The sequence below is a fragment of the Pinus tabuliformis genome, chromosome 6 (assembly GCF_031772625.1).
Source record: "Pinus tabuliformis cultivar Carrire ecotype Pingquan chromosome 6, CPIR1, whole genome shotgun sequence".
NCBI lineage: Eukaryota > Viridiplantae > Streptophyta > Pinopsida > Pinales > Pinaceae > Pinus > Pinus tabuliformis.
The window spans coordinates 1,861,692,179-1,861,712,974 of record NC_142292.1 but is presented as its reverse complement, the minus strand read 5'-3'; the positions used below and the strand labels follow the sequence as shown (position 1 = coordinate 1,861,712,974).

Genomic DNA, 20,796 nt, shown 5'->3' with positions numbered 1-20,796 from the left:
ATTATGGATGATATTGTTTTTCTCAAAACACATTTTGATCATATTTCATGCGCTGATATCTACAAGGAGCGTAATGAATGTGCAGACAAGCTATCAAAAGAGGCATCGCATCGTCCTCGAGGAGAATGGTTGATCACAGAACATTCACCGGAAAGGACCTACTAATGCTTTCACAAGCCATATATAGAGCAAGAACTTCAGCGGGTAGACAACCCCTAAAATCTACAGCTCTTTTTGTCTTCTTAACAGTTTCATAACATGTATAAAACACTTTTGGCTTTCTGAACAACGATCAACCACTGGTGATTTTTTGCATATGTACTTATTATAGATGTATAGCAACCCTACTGGGTCTACTCACTATTTCTTTTTGGAACTTTCCGCTGACTAAGGTCAAAGTATTTGCATATGCCTATGGGCATCTACAATATGTAATTTTCAACATATAATGGAAATTACGATATTTTCTCCCCAGGAACAAAAAACACAAAACAAAAACAACTCTTTTTTCCTTAATATTTTCCTTACCTTACCCATACAACTTGCTCCATTGTGTATTAGCTTGTTTTTCGTCATATAAATTACATTACCTCTGTAAAATATTTCATTTACAAGTAGAATTACCAACAATCTTACAAAATTCATTATTGAACCCTCTATAGCTCAAAGCCCTAATCTTTAACCTAGGGTTTCTGCAAAATGTCTTTGATTATCAACACTATGCAAATCGTTTTGACAAAATATTGTTGGTATTCGTCAAATAGCAGTAGATCTCTCTTTCACATACATACATACATATATATAAGCTCGTTTTCTCCTTAAACCCTTACTCTCACTATAATTTTGACACCATTTTTCACTTACCATTTCATTCAAAGTTAAAACACTCTTTTTATATTAAAAACAAAAAACAAAAAACGAAAAACCTAATCTTGAAAAACATGCACAATGTTATTTTTTTATTATACTAGGATATTATACTTGTGTTTTGAAAATCTTTTTCAATTTTGTCATATATGAAAGGGAAAAAAACAAGTAAAAAGGTCAAACCTACAAAAGGAAAAAAGAAAAAGAAAAAAAAAACAAATTCAACAGAAGGACAAAATTTTAAATGGCATATGCCCAAAGTATAAAAGAGGTTTATTCCCAAAAAAACATGTGGGTTCCCCTTCTATGTCTAATATACTCTAACCTTGTCGCACTTTGTATCCCTTCTTTCACATTCCAATACCTAAAATTCCCTCTACATGAGAGCTTACTCGTCTTTGTTTGAATGCAGTTTCAGAGTATTAATTCAAAGGGTAAATGTGTTGATGTTATATACTAACTTACTTTGATTATTTACTACAGTTAATAAAAAAAAATTGTAATGTTGGTAGGACTACATCTTCATCATGTCCAATATATCACCTCGATCAGGGCAGGGAATTGAACCGGTGACTTCACATCAAGGAGTGCCTTAACTGAGCCCCTGATCACCGTTTATCTAAGACCCCATGACTATAGTTAATATTTAGTTCACTTGCAGAAATGAATTTTAACTCCAAAAGATCATGTGGGGGTCGAGGCAGAGGAAGCAAACCCCCTGGTATTTTGGATACTGGGAGAAAAAAAATAGATTCATTTTTCAGTACATTTCAATGTTGATTCTAAATAACTTAATTAGTTGGCTACTACTAGACACTTGTTCTTGGGTTCTTCTAATGTTACCCATAATCCCCTTCTTTTTAGAGAAGTTCCTCCCCTCTTTTGAGGCCTCATCAAAATATTCAAGAGATGTTTGTCCAAGATCCTAACAATAATGCTTGGAATAATGTTAATGGCTAGAACCCATTACCAAAACCTTCTTACTTAGAGGATAAGGATCGGTGACAAGTTCCTAAAACCCTGTTTCATCATGCATATGCCCATTCTCACTCCCCTACCACTCATTCACTATATTCATTGTCTGAAGAGTCCAGTGTTGATTCTAGTCTTAAGAATACTGCCTCTGCTACTAGAAATGCTCATGCTAGTCTTTTTAATGTACCTTTTGATAAAATTGTTACCATTTTTCATTCTACCTCTTAATTTACGATTATGACCCATTGCAAGTAAATTATATCAACCTCAATACTAAAAAATCTGCTCCTAATACTAAATGCCTTGATTCCAATCCTGTGTCTAAAGCAAAATTCAGAAAGGAAACATATAAAGGAAAACATACTGATACACAATAGTTAATAGTCTCAATGGAGAAGCATTATTTTTTCTGAAGCCACTCATAATTCTTCTATTTTCCCCTATAGGTTTTGGCTAGTTGACTTGCTAATGCAAATTTGGACATTAATATATATATATATATATATATATATATATATATATATATATATATATATATATATATATATATATAGTGCAGTTATTAAATGGAAGTCAATGTTGGTAATTGACATTTACGTGATGCATGCATATGTTGATAACATATGGAAATATCATGCATATATGGATTTCTTTAAATGGTTTTATGAAATATTATGGTTATATGGATATAAATGTGGGTCCTCCCTCCCTTTTGAGTCACTGGATTTTCCCCTATTTTTAAGAGCCCAATATTAAAACTGTTTTTCTCTTTACCTATATGAGGCAGTTGTCATTAACCTGAGTCAAGTAGAAGGAAACAGTTACATAACAATATCAAAAAATGCCATTATACAAATACTGGCTTGGAGAAAGAAAACGAGAATGTGTTTTAGCACAAAATATGGTAGGATCTAGTTTATTTACTTCAATTTTGAGATAATTTGTGGTATTGTTTAGATATTTGGATCTCATAAACTCTTGTTACATGGCACCTTTTAAATAGTAGTAATGGATGGAGGTATGAAAGTATCACCTACTAAGTAAAGTATTATTTACTTTAGTCATTGAAGGTATTTTAATTGTTGTATCTTTTCCATACTAATAATTGGAATTTTGTGCAATAACATACCATTGCCCAAGAGGTCTCACTAAGCCCACTAAAACAAGGTCGAGTCTTATTTATTGTTCCTTTTTACTTTCATTTGACTTATACAATCATTAAACATAGTCATTTCTAAAGGAGATACTTGTAACAAATTGTTTTAATCTAATGAATTTGGATTTATTATATCTGAACAATAATGTCAAGTATACCTAATGAAGGATTTATTCCTTATCATACAATCCCATGTCCTTTTTTTATTGTTTCTCTTCTTTACTTTTTTTATCCTGATTTCTTTTGTATTATATATTGCATCCCTCTTGTTAATAAATTTCTATTTCAAGCACAAACAATTTAAAGATATTGGGATCCCATATCAAGGGCTATTGAAATCACTGACACATAATTTAGAGAGAGGTTACCGAAAATATAACCTAATTAAATTAGCAATTTATCAAGTAAATGCATACAACTTCTTGTCAACCTCGATATTATTCTCATAAATCATTTGAAACTCCTTGCTAGTCATGGAGACTTAGGGTAAAATATCCTATGTACAATTCCTTTTTTGCTGCAAAAATCTGAAAAGAAAACCTCAAACACCTTAAAGGCTCTCTTAAATGATCCCTTTCTGAGTCTAGTGCTTCTTTTATACAGTAGATACATGTGTTTAATATACCACCCATCCAAGATGGTTGCACCTCCTCTTGGTAGTGTGTATAGAAACTATATAACTATAGTCTCAACTACTAATCCTAACAAATTCATTAAAAAATATGGTCTATTTGAATTTGAAGAGGACTTGAATGCAACCCCACAACATGTACCCCCTCCTTTGGATTTACCTCCAACCATTGCTCCTTTTCCTAAATTTAAAAATTATTTACCTAAGTTTTTAGGTAATGGCACTTGTACTATGGAAGAACATTTTAGTGCCCTTTCCAATGCCTATAACAGCATAGGAGTTGATGACAATGACGTGTGTATGAGGTTTTTTGTAAATACATTGTAATGGAAGGACACATCATAGTTCTTCGATCTAACCCCTAAATATTTTTCCACTTGAGATGAGCCTTTTAATTAGTTTAAATCAACATATGGGAAACAATAGAGCTATGTCGACTGACTAAAATAATATAATATCATGGTATTTCAACTCGGTGAAATTATTAGGAAATTTAATTTAAGATTTACCAAGTTATATAATCGAATTCTTGAATTTATTAGGCCTCACAGTTAAGTTGCTATGATTCATTATTATAGAATTATACCTCCTGCCTACAAAAATAGGCTTGAGGAAAAAATTGTTAATAATCTAGCATCAACATTGCAAACTTGTTTAGAATTCAAAGATCAAAATTTAAGATCAGGGCTTCCTTTTACTAAATCGAATAAGAGCACGTAAATGTCTACAATATTTCAATTTATGCAAGATATGAATAACATAATGATATCATAAAGGAAAGTCTCTCCTTTTCCAATTAATTATTCTCTTCTTTCAGCTTCTCAATCTATTCATGTGACATCCTCACTTGGTACTTTCCTTGTAAATTTCCATTAGTGTCATTTCTGTGAGGACTATCACGATGAAAAAACATGTGACGTTATGAAAGCGAGCAAAGAGTGAATTTTTGGAAAAAAAATATGTACCTCCAATTAACAATTCTTTTGTAAGTATCCTTGATTAGTTAGATGATGATGTTCACATTGTAAATACTTGTGCACAAAACTATAACAAAAAATTTCAAAATAATTCTTTTAATTGCAAGAATACTAATCCTGCTCTTAAGAAGTCTGCTTAGGAAATCCCTCCTAGGGTTGGAGCTAACCCTAATTCGAAACCCATATAAACTCCTTCCAAGGTCATTGAAGAATATAATATAATTAGGGATTTATCTGAAATCAAATCAAATGCTATAGTATTAAAATTAGATAGAATCCTTGAACAAATTGTTAATCTCAGAAATTTTCTTGAAAAGCAACCTGAACACTTAATTTCCTCTGTAACTATTACTGAAATGGAATAAGAATCAGAACCCTCTATGAATGAAGTATTTGGAACTGTAACAAACTATAAATAACCTAAGAATCTACCTTTTTATGTTTTTATGAAGATCTTTGACAAAATTACTCATTATTGTTTAATTGATGGGGGATCGGGCCTAGTGTTATGTCAAAGACCATGATGGAAGACTTAGGTATTTCTTATACTAATGAAGTATCTAGAAATATTCTAGTCTTTAAAAAGAAAAAATAGCCTACCATTGGAGAAGTCAAGGATGTTACATTGGCCATGTGTTCTCATCCTAAAATTTGTACTACTTTCAATATATAGGGTATTGATATGGATGCTAGTACTTTATCTGTCATCCTAGGTAGAGATTGACTATCTCTGACCAAAGGATATTATTCAATGGATGGAACCCATATCATTATTCCTAGAAGCCCTTAAAATATCATCATGTACAGAGAGGAACTAATAGTTACTTACATTGTAAATGTTATGCAACCTTCAGTAAAATATGTTGAATATGATTTAGGAATTTATTCTATATTCAATGAAGAGGAAGTTGGAAGTCAAAATAATTCTGAAGCTCCTCCAAACTCTCATCATATCTGGCAAATTTCTTTTGATGGAGCATCTTCCAAAGAAGGAAATTGTGCTAGGATTATTTTGCAAAATTGTTTAAGGTAAAATACATCCATTTTCTATAGATTAAATTTTTCATGTATTAATAACATAACAGAGTTTGAAGCTCTACTGCTTGGGTAAAATAACACTCTCAAGTTGGGTTATTGAAATCTAGCCATTTTAGGAGATTCAAAACTTATTGTAAATTTGATCAAATGAGTTTACACACTAAATTTGATTGTAATTTGATTATAATAGCAACAACGCACTAAGTAAGCACAATGCATAATGTGAGCGGATTGACATAGCAACAACCAACTAACTGAGCACTTACTAAGCATAATGTGAGTGGATTGACATAGCAACAACCAACTAACTGAGCACTTACTAAGCATAATGTGAGTGGATTGTCATAGCAACAACCAACTAAGCAACAAGATAGTGTAATTATTGATGTTTTAATATTATTTTAATTAAAATTAACCAAATATTTATGTTCATTTGATATTGTTTTTATATTTATAAAATATTTTATTTCTCTATTTCAAAAATACTTGTCAACTCTACATTGAACACACATTCAAAACTGATTGTAAATTTGATTAAACGAGTTTACACACTAAATTTGATTATAATAGCAACAACGCACTAAGTAAGCACAATGCATAATGTGAGCGGATTGACATAGCAACAACCAACTAACTGAGCACTTACTAAGCATAATGTGAGTGGATTGACATAGCAACAACCAACTAACTGAGCACTTACTAAGCATAATGTGAGTGGATTGTCATAGCAACAACCAACTAAGCAACAAGAGAGTGTAATTATTGATGTTTTAATATTATTTTAATTAAAATTAACCAAATATTTATGTTCATTTGATATTGTTTTTATATTTATAAAATATTTTATTTCTCTATTTCAAAAATACTTGTCAACTCTACATTGAACACACATTCAAAACTGATTGTAAATTTGATTAAACGAGTTTACACACTAAATTTGATTGTAAATTTGATTATAATAGCAACAACGCACTAAGTAAGCACAATGCATAATGTGAGCGGATTGACATAGCAACAACCAACTAACTGAGCACTTACTAAGCATAATGTGAGTGGATTGGCATAGCAACAACCAACTAACTGAGCACTTACTAAGCATAATGTGAGTGGATTGTCATAGCAACAACCAACTAAGCAACAAGAGAGTGTAATTATTGATGTTTTAATATTATTTTAATTAAAATTAACCAAATATTTATGTTCATTTGATATTGTTTTTATATTTATAAAATATTTTATTTCTCTATTTCAAAAATACTTGTCAACTCTACATTGAACACACATTCAAAACTGATTGTAAATTTGATTAAACGAGTTTACACACTAAATTTGATTGTAAATTTGATTATAATAGCAACAACGCACTAAGTAAGCACAATGCATAATGTGAGCGGATTGACATAGCAACAACCAACTAACTGAGCACTTACTAAGCATAATGTGAGTGGATTGTCATAGCAACAACCAAGCAAGAAGCGAGTGTAATTATTGATGTTTTAATATTATTTTAATTAAAATTAACCAAATATTCATATTCGTTTGAAATTATTTTTATATTTATAAAACATTCTATTTCTCTATTTCGAAAATTCTTGTCAACTCTACATTGAACACACAAAAAATCACACATCACCCTCACACTAGTATACCTCTCAACACAATTATTTTATTAACTATAAATAAATGCATATATTACTTATAATTAACTCATAAAAATTTATGATTGAAAATCATATTTCAAAACACTTAATAAATCTAAATTTAAAATAAATCTCCAAATTAAAATTATATATATATATATATATATATATATATATATATATATATATATATATATATATATAATATCTTTTGTCCATCATACATATATGTATAGAGTATTATTTTTTAAAAGATCATATAAACTAAGTTATCTCAAGTGACAAAGCTTGATTCTAAATTTATAAAATATTTAACTTTATTTTTATTTTATTTATGACAAGGACATCTTCTCTCATAGAATTTCTGAACTACATATTAGAGTTACATCAATTAAACCGTTCATTTAGAAGCTAAAAATGCTATTTTAGTGAGATTTAATTACTTTTATAATTCATTAACAATTTAATGGTTAATGACCTGGTTCATTGTCTTAAGGTTTTATAAACATATATCAAGTTAAAAATTAATATCACATTTACATTTTTCTCTATTTAATTTATTTTTATTTTAAATTTTATATAAATGTAATATTCCAATTTTTAATGATATTGGAAATACAAATTAATTAGATTACAAAGTATTTTATAAAAAATAATACATGATATATTATTAATTTATATTTAATTTTATTAATGGCTATTTATTTAATTTTTATTATTAATATTTTAATTTTTTTAAATGATGAAGAAAATCTCTTTTGATTAATAGATCTTTGTGTAGTAAGGTGGGTGACACTATTTAATTTTTCTATTTAACATGTGGATCTTATCTAATCTCAATTAGGGAAGCAAAAAAATAATTGAAGCAAAAATATTTTGAAACATTTTTAAAATTTATTTTTATTATTATTAACTATTCAAAAAATCTAAATTTCTTCCTTTTATATTGGTAAAGATAACTTTATATCAAAAAATAATATTAATAATTTATTAATGATATTTAATTCAAAAATTTCCAAATTATTAGGTTTTCAGTTACATTAAAATTTACTATTATCATTCTTTTTTTTATTGGTCTCGGGTTGATCTATTCCTAACTAAGTGAGTTTGAAATCTGGGCCTTGGACAAGGCTTGGATACCATTTTAGGTTTTCAGTTACACTAAAACCTCTAGGCTTAGTAAACTTCCAAAATTCCAAACCATTATCATTACATTTTGAGTGGTCCCCGCTTGAATCCCAAAATGGCTATTAACCTAAATAATAGGCTAAATAATAGGCTAAAGTGAGTGTGAAAATGCAACCCATATTCAATATTTTTTAATTTTTTTAAATATAAACTTACAAACTAATTAAATCTCCCAACAAACTGATTAATATAAATTCCTTTTCCATACTATTGTCTAGATTCCTTTTCTATACTATTGTCCACAATTTTTAAGAAATGATGATCTACGTGTTTATTGCAATATGCCTATCATTTTAGCAAACTCAATGCTTTCATCAAAAGTAATAGGGTAAAGTGAGTGTGAAAATGCAACCCAAATTCAATCAAACTCAATGCTTTCATCAAAAGTAATAGGGTAAAGTGAGTGTGAAAATGCAACCCAAATTCAATCATTTTTAAATTTTTTTAAATATAAACTTACAAACTAATTAAATCTCTCAACAAACTGATTAATATAGATTCCTTTTCCATACTATTATCCACAATTCTTAAAGAAATGATGATCTACGTGTTTATTGCAATATGCCTATCGTTTTAGCAAATTCAATGCTTTCATCAAAAATAATAGGCTAAAGTGAGTGTGAAAATTTAAATATAAACTTACAAACTAATTAAATCTCTTAACAAACTGATTAATATAGATTCCTTTTCCATACTATTGTCCACAATTCTTAAAGAAATGATGATCTACGTGTTTATTGCAATATGCCTATCGTTTTAGCAAATTCAATGCTTTCATCAAAAATTTCTGGTAAGCCATACTTGTAGGAGAAGCCCAAATCCAACAATCGTTTGGATGAAACAGGCACGTGGTTAAGAAAATCATCTTCCTTTGGATATCTGCAATTCACATGATCCATTAATGTCATTAGGAAGTGGCTTTACAAAGCAAAAACGTAAAAAATAAAAATGAAAATATAGACGCATAAATTGCTTACTGGAGTGGTGGACAGAATTGTGAATAGCGTTTATTGCAAAAATCCCACAGCTCCTTGAGAGAGAGATCTTGAGCACAGCATATAAATCGACCTTTTGCAGATTGATGCTCCATCAAGAATATGTAGGCATCACATAAATCGTCTATGTGGACTAATGCAATGGAACCCATGAGCCATTGGAACTCCTTTAACCATTCGTAAGGTTCTTGTCTCCCTGTTGCATTTGAAAGTCACTGTAAGACCACGAATGTTTGGTTGCATGCAAAAGGAAATCACTCTCTGTAACCTTTCGAGTTTATGGTTTTAATTAATAATTTTTTATTTATATATATATTCCATAGCCTGTAATCATATTGATAAGTCTTTTTCCGGCCAACTTTTCTTAAAATCTAATGAAACAACAATCCATGATTTTCTTCGAATTCGAGCTTTCAGATTTGGTGACCATAATCATGGTCTGCAACCATGAGCGGAACCATGACTTCACCAAAATCGGAATCCAATCCATCGCCAAAAGTTAGGGTTTTACTGCCAGTTTTACCTAGATTTGGATGAAAACCATATAACAAGATCATATTAACGAATTGCGAGGGTTTCTTTTGCCTTCAAATTAGGTCATATTAAGGAATTGTGAGGCTTTTTTCTGCCTTCAAATTATTTAGGTTAGGTAGACTTTAGGTTGGTACGGTACTTTAATACAAAAGACGATGTGTACACTTGTAATATGGAATATTAAAAATATGTAAAACTAATTTAGTTTTTTTTCAACTCTGGAGATGCCAAAAGCATTATAGGTTGGGTCAGGGATCAAACCTTTTAAAATTTATCTCAGAAGAATGGTTAATAATTTTCAGAACATAATTTACACCCACATCTACATAGAGCAGAATCAAGTGGCAGACCTCTTCTTAGAGAAAGGCATTCACTCCCATCCAGGTAAATTTTTTTGGCAGCTTAAACACATAGTGAGCTCTTTAACTCCTAGTCCTTACTCCTCTTTCTAGTGTTCATGCTCTATGGACACAACATAGTTTTAAACACATAGTGAGCTCTTGAACTCCTGGTCCTACTCCTCTTTCTAGTGTTCATGCTCTATGGACACAACATAGTTTTTTTTTTCAGCTAAAGCACATGGTGAGCTCTTGAACTCCCGTTCCTTCTTCTCTTTGTAATGTTCATGCTCTATGGACACAACATACTGGGCTTATTTCAACTGTGTTACTCTTGTTAGAATTTATGTAATTGCTAGTACATTTTATGCTCACTAGCTTCATTTTTTTTTTGTAATTTTTGAAATGTGTTTTACTGATGCAAAACTACATTTTTATAATTCCCTCAAACATATATGATTGTAAAACAGAAGATCAAAGCAGGGGCCAAAAAAAATATTGAAAAATGTAAAAAAAGTTTTGAGAATGTACTTTCTTTTTTAATAATTAAAAATATATATATATATATATTTCTAAGAAAACTTATTAAGTAATTCCCACCTGTCAATCTATTTTCATAAAATTTGAGCCAAACTTATTATGAATACAATTAAGCTATTTGATACAAACAGTTCTCAGTATGATTTAACTGTTTATAAAACTCCCACCTCTCAATCTCTTTTCATAAAATTTGAACCAAACTTATTATAAATACAATTAAGCTATCTGATGTAACAAGTTCTCTGTATGATTCACCTGTTGATAAAACTCTGACATGCTTAAAGTTGGAACCTTAATTATTGTGTTTGTCTTGTGTATATGGATAGTTTTGATATAGCAGAAATTCTGCTTGAAACATTGTAAAGCATCAAGGTTCCAGTTCTATTTCATGACAAATTTGTCATACCTTCAAAATCACATGGAAAATGAATCTAATCTAAGATCTGCATACTCAGAAATAAAAGGATGTCTCATGTTATTTAATTTGTTAATGTTAACAGGACTTGGCATCTTAGTTTTTTTATTCAAACATATCTTTGAGAAAATTCAAAAGATTTTCATATCAGTAAAGGGCATTCTAAAAAAACTTGTTTGATAGATTACTGTATTTTACTGGGTAAATAATCAATAACATTAATCTACCATAAATCTCAAAAATCCAAAATACCTGTGATCAATCCTAAAGTTTCATCAATGCTGGTAGGAAGCGTAGGTGTAAGAGAAGGTCCGGAAACTAGGGCTGGCGCTATTGTCACCACTTCAATGCCATGATCCGATCCATACTGAAGAGCTGCTTGCTCTGATAATGTCTTCGCCACATAATACATCTGGACATCAAAAATCTCATTACTTCTATCTCCATTAATGATATAAATAGAACTGCTAATTCAATATTCATAACAAATCCGAATTTACCCAGAAAAGTGGCTTTTCACGCCTGATGAGATCGACAGGGGTCCAGCAGGATTCGTCAACGCAGTCCCCGAATTTTCCGTTGTCATTCAACGGAGAAGCTGCGTTTATGGAGGAAGTGTATATTACACGGCGAACAGATTTTGCCTTTGCACAAGCCTTCAAAATCTCTAGAGTCCCTTTAACCTCAGCCTCCACAACAGTTGTCTGTGCCTGAAAGAGTTAAAAGAAGTCAAAATTTCATGGTATCTTGGATAACTTGCAGATTCCAGAATATTTCTCAAATAATATAGAAAAGAATAAGTTAAACAGTTAACTTCACTTTGGTTAGTCATCTTATATCTAATGAATCAGATACCCAAAAATATTTTGCGTATGGGATTGGTTAAACATAACACATTGAATGATTGTTGAATGTATGTAGATTGCAGATTTGGAAAATATGGTTAGTCAGCTTATATCTAATGAATCAGATACCCAAAAATATTTTGCAATATGGGATTGGGTTTAGTCATCTTATATCTAATGAATCGGATACCCAAAAGTATTTTGCAATATGGGATTGGGTTAAACATAACATATTGAATGACTATGGAATGATTGTTGAATGTATGTTGATTGCAGATTTGGAAAATATTTTAAAATATGATGGTTTTTTAGAGGAGTCAAACAATTAATCTCTTTTCATTTTAGTGATATTAATCAATATTTCTCACTATAAAAAAATATTTCCAAAATCTACAATCAACAAAACCTAATCTGTTAATCATCACGTAAATATTTTCAATGATTGTTAATCACATAGATATTTTCCGAATCTAGATCAACATAAAGATACTTGGAATGATTGGGAAACTGTGGATATGAGTGATTAGTATTATTTACCTCTCCGTCTATGGTGAAATCCATGGGAGTGGCTAAGTGAACAACGAAGTCACATTCACTAAGGGCAGAATCGAAGGTACCCTCTTTAGTGATATCAGCTTTGAATAGCGTAAGCCTCTCTGGCTCCCGGGAGGGACATAAGCCTCTCTCTAGCTCCCGGGAGGGACATAACATGGCGAGTTTTGCTTTTGTTCTCTACAGAATCAGTCAAATAGACTTATGATTAAGCAAGCAAAGCCACCGGTCAGGTTAAGGTTATGTTGAGCGAGCAATCGATATAAAATATCACAACAATAGCAAACCTGGATCTCTGAAAGTGGCGTTTAAATTGTATCCCTTCGCCAAAAGATTTTTGACGAGCCAGGAGGCGATGTAACCTCCTGCTCCCGTCACACACACCCTGCATTTTTTTCTCTGGTCACCCAACATCGTCTTCTTTCTTTAAACGACAATACTGATATCAAGCGAAAGAAGCTGAAGTTTGGTAGGAGGTACCTATCTCAGATAAGAGTGAAAGAAGTTGAATTTTTATGGGAGGTATTTAGGGTTAGAATTTCAAAACAAACTTATTTGTCAAATTTACCAATTTTTACATTTTTCTGATCTTTTACAGTTTTAAGTAAAGATTTTGACGGTTTCATAAAATTTTAAACCGTATTTGACAGGTAAATCACCTCATAACAGGCAATTTGCCCGTCAAATTCCATCCATGCAGGTACTTATCTCAGACATGAGTGGATAAGACTGATACAATTCAATCACCTCATAACAGGCAATTTGCCCGTCAAATTCCATCCATGCAGGTACTTATCTCAGACATGAGTGGATAAGACTGATACAATTGGCTGAGACTCAACTGGAAGAGGAAGAAATAATACCTCAATCAATCACCCCACAACAAGAGCTAACCAGCCTGCCATAAGACATTAAATGCCCGTATAGAGACCCCTTTACCATACATGCCTATGCCTTTCCATCCGGCATCCATCGTTTCTCCATGAACTTGAGGGCCCATCACATCAAACATTTTCCTGGAGCCTGTGACCCACCACCTCCGAGCTGGCACACGCTATGCTGGCGCATTTTCAAACGAACGCTCACGCCAAACACTCATTTGCTCCATTCACGCTCCCGTAGCAGGTCCTCTGCGACCCTCTCGAGCATACACCACTCTCGCTCACGGTGCTGGCTCACCTCGCAGGTCCTCTCACAGTGTTGGCTCACCTCGCAGGTCCGTGAGCTCTCACAGTGCTGGCTCACCTCAGAGGTCCGCTCACGGTGCTGAATCCCGACCAGGTAAATTATTCTATGTGAGCACGTGATTTCTGGTTTTTGTGCCATGAATGCATTGACACAGCATTGAAGGACAAGAAACCAAAGCAATATCCATATCGGATACCTTTATAGTTTCTTTTTCTTACAATATGCAACTGAATCTCTTTGTTTGAGTGTGACAGAGGCCCAAATATATATTCATATCTAGTGAACCCAATGAAAAACAGAGGCCCAAAAATATATTCATAGCTCTTCCATTAATGGTTAAAGATATTTGGCTATGGTGTCACACAGCTGACAAGATATTTACTAGACAGGATGCCACCCAAAAATAGAAGCGTGCAGATTTCTCTCTCTTGTTCCTAACCTTTCTTCACTAAAGATGATACTGTTCAAAGTCAGAAATACCTTTCTTCACTAAAGATGATACTGTTCAAAGTCAGAAATAATGACTGATTCCAGATAATTGTTCTCTTATGTCAGACAAACTACCACCATATACATGAATGCAAAACACTTACCTCGTTCCAAATCATTAAAAATTATCCAGTCTTGCATCTATAGACCAGTGCAGATATACTGATCAGGTGAGGTCGCTCTTCCATTTTTAATCTTTTTTTTCCTAACTCTTTGATGGATTCAAAAGCGGATCAAGTGGAATGCAATGCAAAAGATAACGGGCAATGGATGATACAAGAACCTAATCATGAACAGCTGTAATTGTGCGATTTCTCGGGCCTGAATCAGGGGATAGCACTGACAGTCAACCGAGTGCTCTGCAAATAAAGTCACAAGAAAATACCCATGTAACATCTGAAACCCAAAGGATTGTGTTCAGTGCTCTGCAAATAAAGTCACAAGAAAATACAAATGCTAGCATCTGAAACTCAAGAAACTGTTTCAGTTTTTATCCACAAAAATGATGTAACTAATGAGCATAAGAACCGCCATCTTATAGCTCACTGAATCTCTGTCAGCAAGCCTTGACATTGGTCTTAATTTAATGTCTTGCCCCGGTAAACTTGATATATTGAAATTAGGTATTTTAGGAATTAGAACAAGGATGAGGAGGAGAGGATTATCCATTACTAGCAAAATTGTGCAAAGGCACTGGATTTGTCTGTTCTGATCTCAGTGACGAAATTTGCGGGCTATCAGTGCCTTGTGAAAACATACCTGAAAAGTTTTTTAGAAACAAACATTAATTTCCCCATTGATAAAATTCTCCAGGCCAACATAATAAGGCTGAACATATTGTAACCTAAATGCTCACCCTTACAGCATTTATATGTTCAGAGATTTAGACCTAATGAAAACTGAAAAATATAAAAGCATAGCAGAACTCAATAGTTAGGCAAGCAGTCAGATGAGGGGAAACAGAAAGAATAAGATCATGAACAGAAAACTGAATCGGCTTCTCTAGGAAAACTTAGATTAAGAGGGAGCCAAAATTACATCAAAGAACAGCAAGGTGATGGATGCTAAGGTTCCCCTCCACCTATTTCATAGAGGCCTATGTGGAATGTGCAAATGATATGACTCCAACATACAATCTGATGATCACCGACCGGTTCAAATCTACCACCGACTAGCTGCTGGAACATCCATGAGAGATGATTTAACGTCTGACACATCAATTAGAGTAACTTCTCTACTTGTCGAACACTTTAGATTTGTAAGATTCCGAATGAAAAGTGACAAATAAATTTAATCGTGGCCAAGTTTAAGAGAAATTCAAGGTCATTTGATCTAAATGGAAAAGAGAAAAAAATGAAAGTAAAGCTATAAAGTTCAAAACTAAAACTTGTTAAGGAAAATGGGAAAAGCAGACCCACCATAAAAGAGCAAACCCTTACACAAGTCCTCTAACTATATCACCCAACACACTACACTTACCAGGTTCTGTCTCTTCTATTGAAAAACCCTACTTTAGGCAAATTGGAAGAAAGCTGGCTTTCGTCCTTTCACAGAATTGCAGTAAGAGAATAAATCATACTACACCTTTCCATATTAAATCCTCAGATTCGTTAACTTCAAAACTCTGAAACAAAATTCAGAATATTATTTTTTTGTATCTTGGTGTGCAGTAGTCTACTATGTCTCCTGGATATCCTCTAATTTTTGGTGTCCTCACAAGGAACAATATATTTTTCAAAGAGTATATTCTAGCGTAGTCTACATAAGCTGAAGATCTATATGAATCTTCAGTCTCCAATTTTGTAGCATACATGTATAATAAATGTGTCTTGATGACTAACACAAGGAGAGACACGGTTTTGAGGAAGCCATTGTCTTGGGTAACACAAAGACAGGCACATCTATCATCAGGTGTACTTCCCCCAACACCCCCAGTCAACAGAAAAGGCCTTTCAAAGCCTTTACTGAAACGAAGTATTCACCCCTAATGACTAGAACAATGTATTTACCCTCTTAGCTACATTCAGCAAGCAGACCAGGCATTTCAAACCCGGAAAAAAAACTTCACCTAACTCTCCATTAGCTAAGGGTTGATAAGAGAGATGGAGAGTCCACTTCACTTGTTTCTGTATATCAATTCCACACAAGTTCGAATTTTAAAAGAAAAAAGGAAAATTTTATAAAAAAGGACAAATTCGAGCATCTTGTCCTATGTCGTTTTGCAAATTCACAAGATTTACAAGGAAGCAATGCAAGCAAAGTTCATTCAAGAAGTTCTAGATAAAGCTCCTACCCAACTTAGATGCTTATGCAATTCAAACCATGCAGCATCACAGCAGGCCTCCTTGTGTTTTTTTTAAACATCATAGAAGGCCTACAAAGTTTACCATCCAAACCACTCTCCATATCTAATGGTTGTCATATCATGAATGAATTGGGTGATGAAACAATGGTCAACCAAATTCATAACTATGGAAACCCCACTTGATTTCTAATTTTAAGTGTGTGTTGCAATTTATTGAAGGATATGGCAATTCAAGTGTGAATTGCCACACATGACAATTTCTCCTGTTTTCTTGTCAGTGTGCTTTGCTTTGACAAAGCTAAGAGGGAGATCTCAGAGCTTTTATGGCTCTTGTGCATAATATAACAGCTTTTAGGACACTGCGCACAGTATAAGATGGGATAAAAAATGGTTGAAGAGTTCAAAGATGATTTGCACCAGAAATTCCAGATTTGGCAATACTTCATCCTCCACTCTGGATTTATAGGCAGGATTTGGTTAGAAGGTTGATGTACTCAACTGAGATGCAGTTGGGATTGTGTCATGAAGGGTACAGCACACCCTTCAGCACATGACAGGAAGCTCGAATATGGCAGGGTGGTACACTGCACTACAGGTGAAGGAAGCTTGAATATGTACAAGGTGATGAATAAATTCAATGGGTGTTTAAACCAGGGCCAAATCAACAAAGCCACATAAAATATAGAGAGACTTGAATCCATTTTATCAAAATGAAATTTCTCATTCAATCCTAGAAGGCCTACAAAGTTTACCATCCAAACCACTCTCCATATCTAATGGTCGTCATATCATGAATGATTTGGGTGATGAAACAATGGTCATGAACTGACTCTTATTACAGTAAGAGTCGTGAAGCACTTCAACCAAATTCATAACTATGGAAACCCCACTTAGTTTTTAATTTTCCAGAAGAAAGGAGCCAAATCAACAAAGCCACATTAAATATAGAGAGACTTGAATCCATTTTATCAAAATGAAATTTCTCATTCAATCATAGAAGGCCTACAAAGTTTACCATCCAAACCACTCTCCATATCTAATGGTTGTCATATCATAAATGAATTGGGTGATGAAACAATGGTCAGGAACTGACTGTTATTACAGTAAGAGTCGTGATGCACTTCAACCAAATTCATAACTATGGAAACCCCACTTAATTTTTAATTTTCCAGAAGAAAGGAGACTAACGAGAACAATTAAGGTTGCCCACAACTTCTCATGGAGTGATGTAAAGTATACAACTGTTACATCACATACAATCTTCATTTCCACATATACTTCGGGTAAACGAAGAAACAACAATCTTCTCAAATGACCACACTATTTACATTAAAAACTGTAACCCAGGGGGAAAATGAGCAGAATATGACATCCAGTCCAATCATAAAAAGGGTAGTGTAGTGCTAACTTGCTGCACTGCTGGCAAAACCTTTGCTCAATAGCATTCACTGTAACCTTCGCAGTATTTGAGTGAACTTCACAAACCTTATGTCTACAGTGGTAGTCCTCGAGAGGGTCGCAGGGGACCTGCTATGGGAGCGCGAATGGAGAAAATGATGTTTGGCGCGAGAGTTCGTTTGAAAATGCGTTTGTTTGAAAATGCGTTTGAAAATGCACCAGCATAGCGGGTCCCAGCTCAGAGGTGGTGGGTCCCCGGCTCCCGGAAAAAGTTTAATGTGATGGACCCTAAGCTCTCAGAGAAATGATGGATGCGTGATGGAAAGGCACGGACATATATAATAAAAGGGATCTCTATACGGGAATTTAATGCCCTATGAAAAACTGGTTAGCTCTTATCATAGCCCCACAACCATGTGTCAATCATGAATAGCAATCATATTTCAATCCATCATCAATCACCTCAACACTCAATTACATCAATAGCAATAATTTGTCAATAAAACATCGATCCCTCAATCATGTGTCAATCAATCACAGCCATAGCAATCATATGTCCATCAATCATCAAGCGATTATATTTTAATCATTCATCAAGCATCTCTAATCGTGAAGGAAGGTTGACTAGGAAAGCAAAGCAAGTGGGGGAAATTTTTTTTTATTGGTGGATTGTTTTCATTACATTTAATATTTATTTGTGACTATTATTTATATACTATGTTTATGGGATATTATTTTGATTTTGGTCTAAAAAAATTGCAACTTCGTTATAGTCTAATATTATGAATTGAATTTTATTATTTTTTATTAATATTTAAAATGATTTCTCTGCAATATGATTGGTCCAAGTCTTGTTCTATAATGATTGTTTTGAGATCAACTAAATGCATTATTTGGCTTCTATCAACGACTATTTATGTGTCTTTCAACACTATGCAATTTAAATGGTTCCTACCCACCACAATTTATGCAAATCTTTACACCTTAGAAAGTAATTAATTAACAAGTTTATATATTGTTAGTTAATAGATTTAAAATTTTATTAGTCAAATTAAATAACTTTATTCATAAACAAATAAAAATAAACACATTAATAATTAAGTGAAAATTGATCTTTAAAAATAAATAATAGATTGATCCATAGAGTATCAATTCCTAATAGATTCAAACAATAAATTTTTATTTAATATATATATTAAAAATTGTTAGATACATAGAAAAATCAATATAGATTCATTTAATTATTATACATTTATTTTAAAAATAAAAACTACTTATTTATATTATTTAGATATTTATTATTTATTACAAAAGATAGTTTAAGCACATAAAAATAAAATGAATTTTAAGAAATAAATTAAATTATAATAATAAAATTATATAATTTTATTAATATTAATAAGAAATCAATAAAAAGTATTAATAATAAATTAAAATGGTTATCAATTCAAACAACAAATAACTAAATAAAGAAATTTCATTATTCATATTTATATATTATTTAGGGAATATATTTAACATATTTTTCAAAGATATATCTGGCAAGAACCACTACCCTTTAAAATATATCTATCTATACTCTACACAGAAAATGTAAAACATTCTCAACAAAAATATTATCAAAACAATAAAACATTATTATTGTTGGTAGGTACAATGTAGAATTACAATTAACAAAATACCTTAATTACTGATCACTAAAACTTAAATTGACTTGATTATAAACCTTAACACTAACTTGATTTGAGTATTTTTACTTTAATTTAGCTATATTTAAACTAAGTACTAGCTACTATGTAAAAAAAAATTGAGAAAACTAATATTTTACGTAATAGTAATTGGATTGAGATGCTCTCTCCAACCTAGGATGGGGAATATGTTGTAGTCTCTATAAATGAGTGTAAACATTTAAATTACCTCTGCGTCTACAGTGAAATCCATGCATGTCGCCAAGAGAATGACGAACTCACAGCCCTGAACGGCAGTATCGAAGCTGCCCTTATCGAGGAGATCGGCTTTGAAGAGCCGAAGCCTCTCTTTGGCTCCCGGGAGCGACAGAATATGGGCAGTCTCGCGTTCGTTCCCTGCATAATAATTGAGAGAGCCGGACTTCTGGTTTATAAAACAAAGAAAGATATTAAACAAAGAAGCTGCTGTTAATGTGAAGGTCGTAATGTAACATAACATCACCTGGATCCATGACAGTGCCATTGACACTGTATCCCCGGAGCAGAAGCCCTTTGATTAGCCATGAGGCAATGAAACCTCCTGCTCCCGTCACACATACAGTGCGGTCTCTTCTTTCCTCGCACATCGTCTTTGTCCCACGCTTCAACAGGATTGTCGGATTGCAAATGAATGAATTTGGAAAGTTGGAACGAAATATAAGAAGATAAGGCTTAGAACCTTCCTGGAAAAGCGTGCAGCTTTAGCTCGGCCTAGCTGGAAAGTTGGAACGAAATATAAGAAGATAAGGCTTAGAACCTCCCTGGAAAAGCGTGAAGCTTTAGCTGGGCCTAGCTGGGCCCTTCTTGGGAATCGTGTACAACACCTAACCCGAGCAACTAGTCTGATCCCATTATAACTAATCTGGTCCCATTATAATGTGACTTTGGCAGCTTGCTAGTGATCCTCAAACTTAGGCACCTTGCCCCACCTTACCTAATTTGCTTTTTAATGGTTGCAGTGTCTTTATATATTGTCGTATTGACTGTAAAACTTCTGC

The 20,796-nt window shown here is 32.8% G+C and overlaps 2 protein-coding genes and 1 long non-coding RNA gene across 3 annotated transcripts; 1 reads left to right on the top strand and 2 right to left on the bottom strand.

Annotated features, from left to right (window-relative positions):
- Positions 1-9,086: 9,086 nt before the first annotated feature.
- On the bottom strand, positions 9,087-20,446 carry LOC149266517 (putative anthocyanidin reductase). The gene is made up of 6 exons (XM_089430611.1): positions 20,262-20,446; positions 19,989-20,155; positions 11,795-12,004; positions 11,547-11,706; positions 9,450-9,663; positions 9,087-9,351 (listed from the first exon to the last, which is right to left on the bottom strand). The coding sequence occupies exons 1-6, from the start codon at positions 20,383-20,385 to the stop codon at positions 9,207-9,209; spliced, it is 1,020 nt and encodes a 339-aa protein (XP_089286737.1). The 5' UTR covers positions 20,386-20,446; the 3' UTR covers positions 9,087-9,206.
- LOC149266519 (putative anthocyanidin reductase) lies at positions 11,933-13,486 on the bottom strand. Its single transcript, XM_089430614.1, has 2 exons — positions 12,979-13,486; positions 11,933-12,871 (listed from the first exon to the last, which is right to left on the bottom strand). Exons 1-2 carry the CDS (start codon positions 13,103-13,105, stop codon positions 12,771-12,773), a joined length of 228 nt encoding a protein of 75 aa, XP_089286740.1. The 5' UTR covers positions 13,106-13,486; the 3' UTR covers positions 11,933-12,770.
- On the top strand, positions 13,290-14,011 carry LOC149266518 (uncharacterized). Its single transcript, XR_016260158.1, has 3 exons — positions 13,290-13,391; positions 13,480-13,877; positions 13,908-14,011. It is a non-coding gene; the product is annotated as an uncharacterized LOC149266518 (long non-coding RNA).
- Positions 20,447-20,796: the final 350 nt, after the last annotated feature.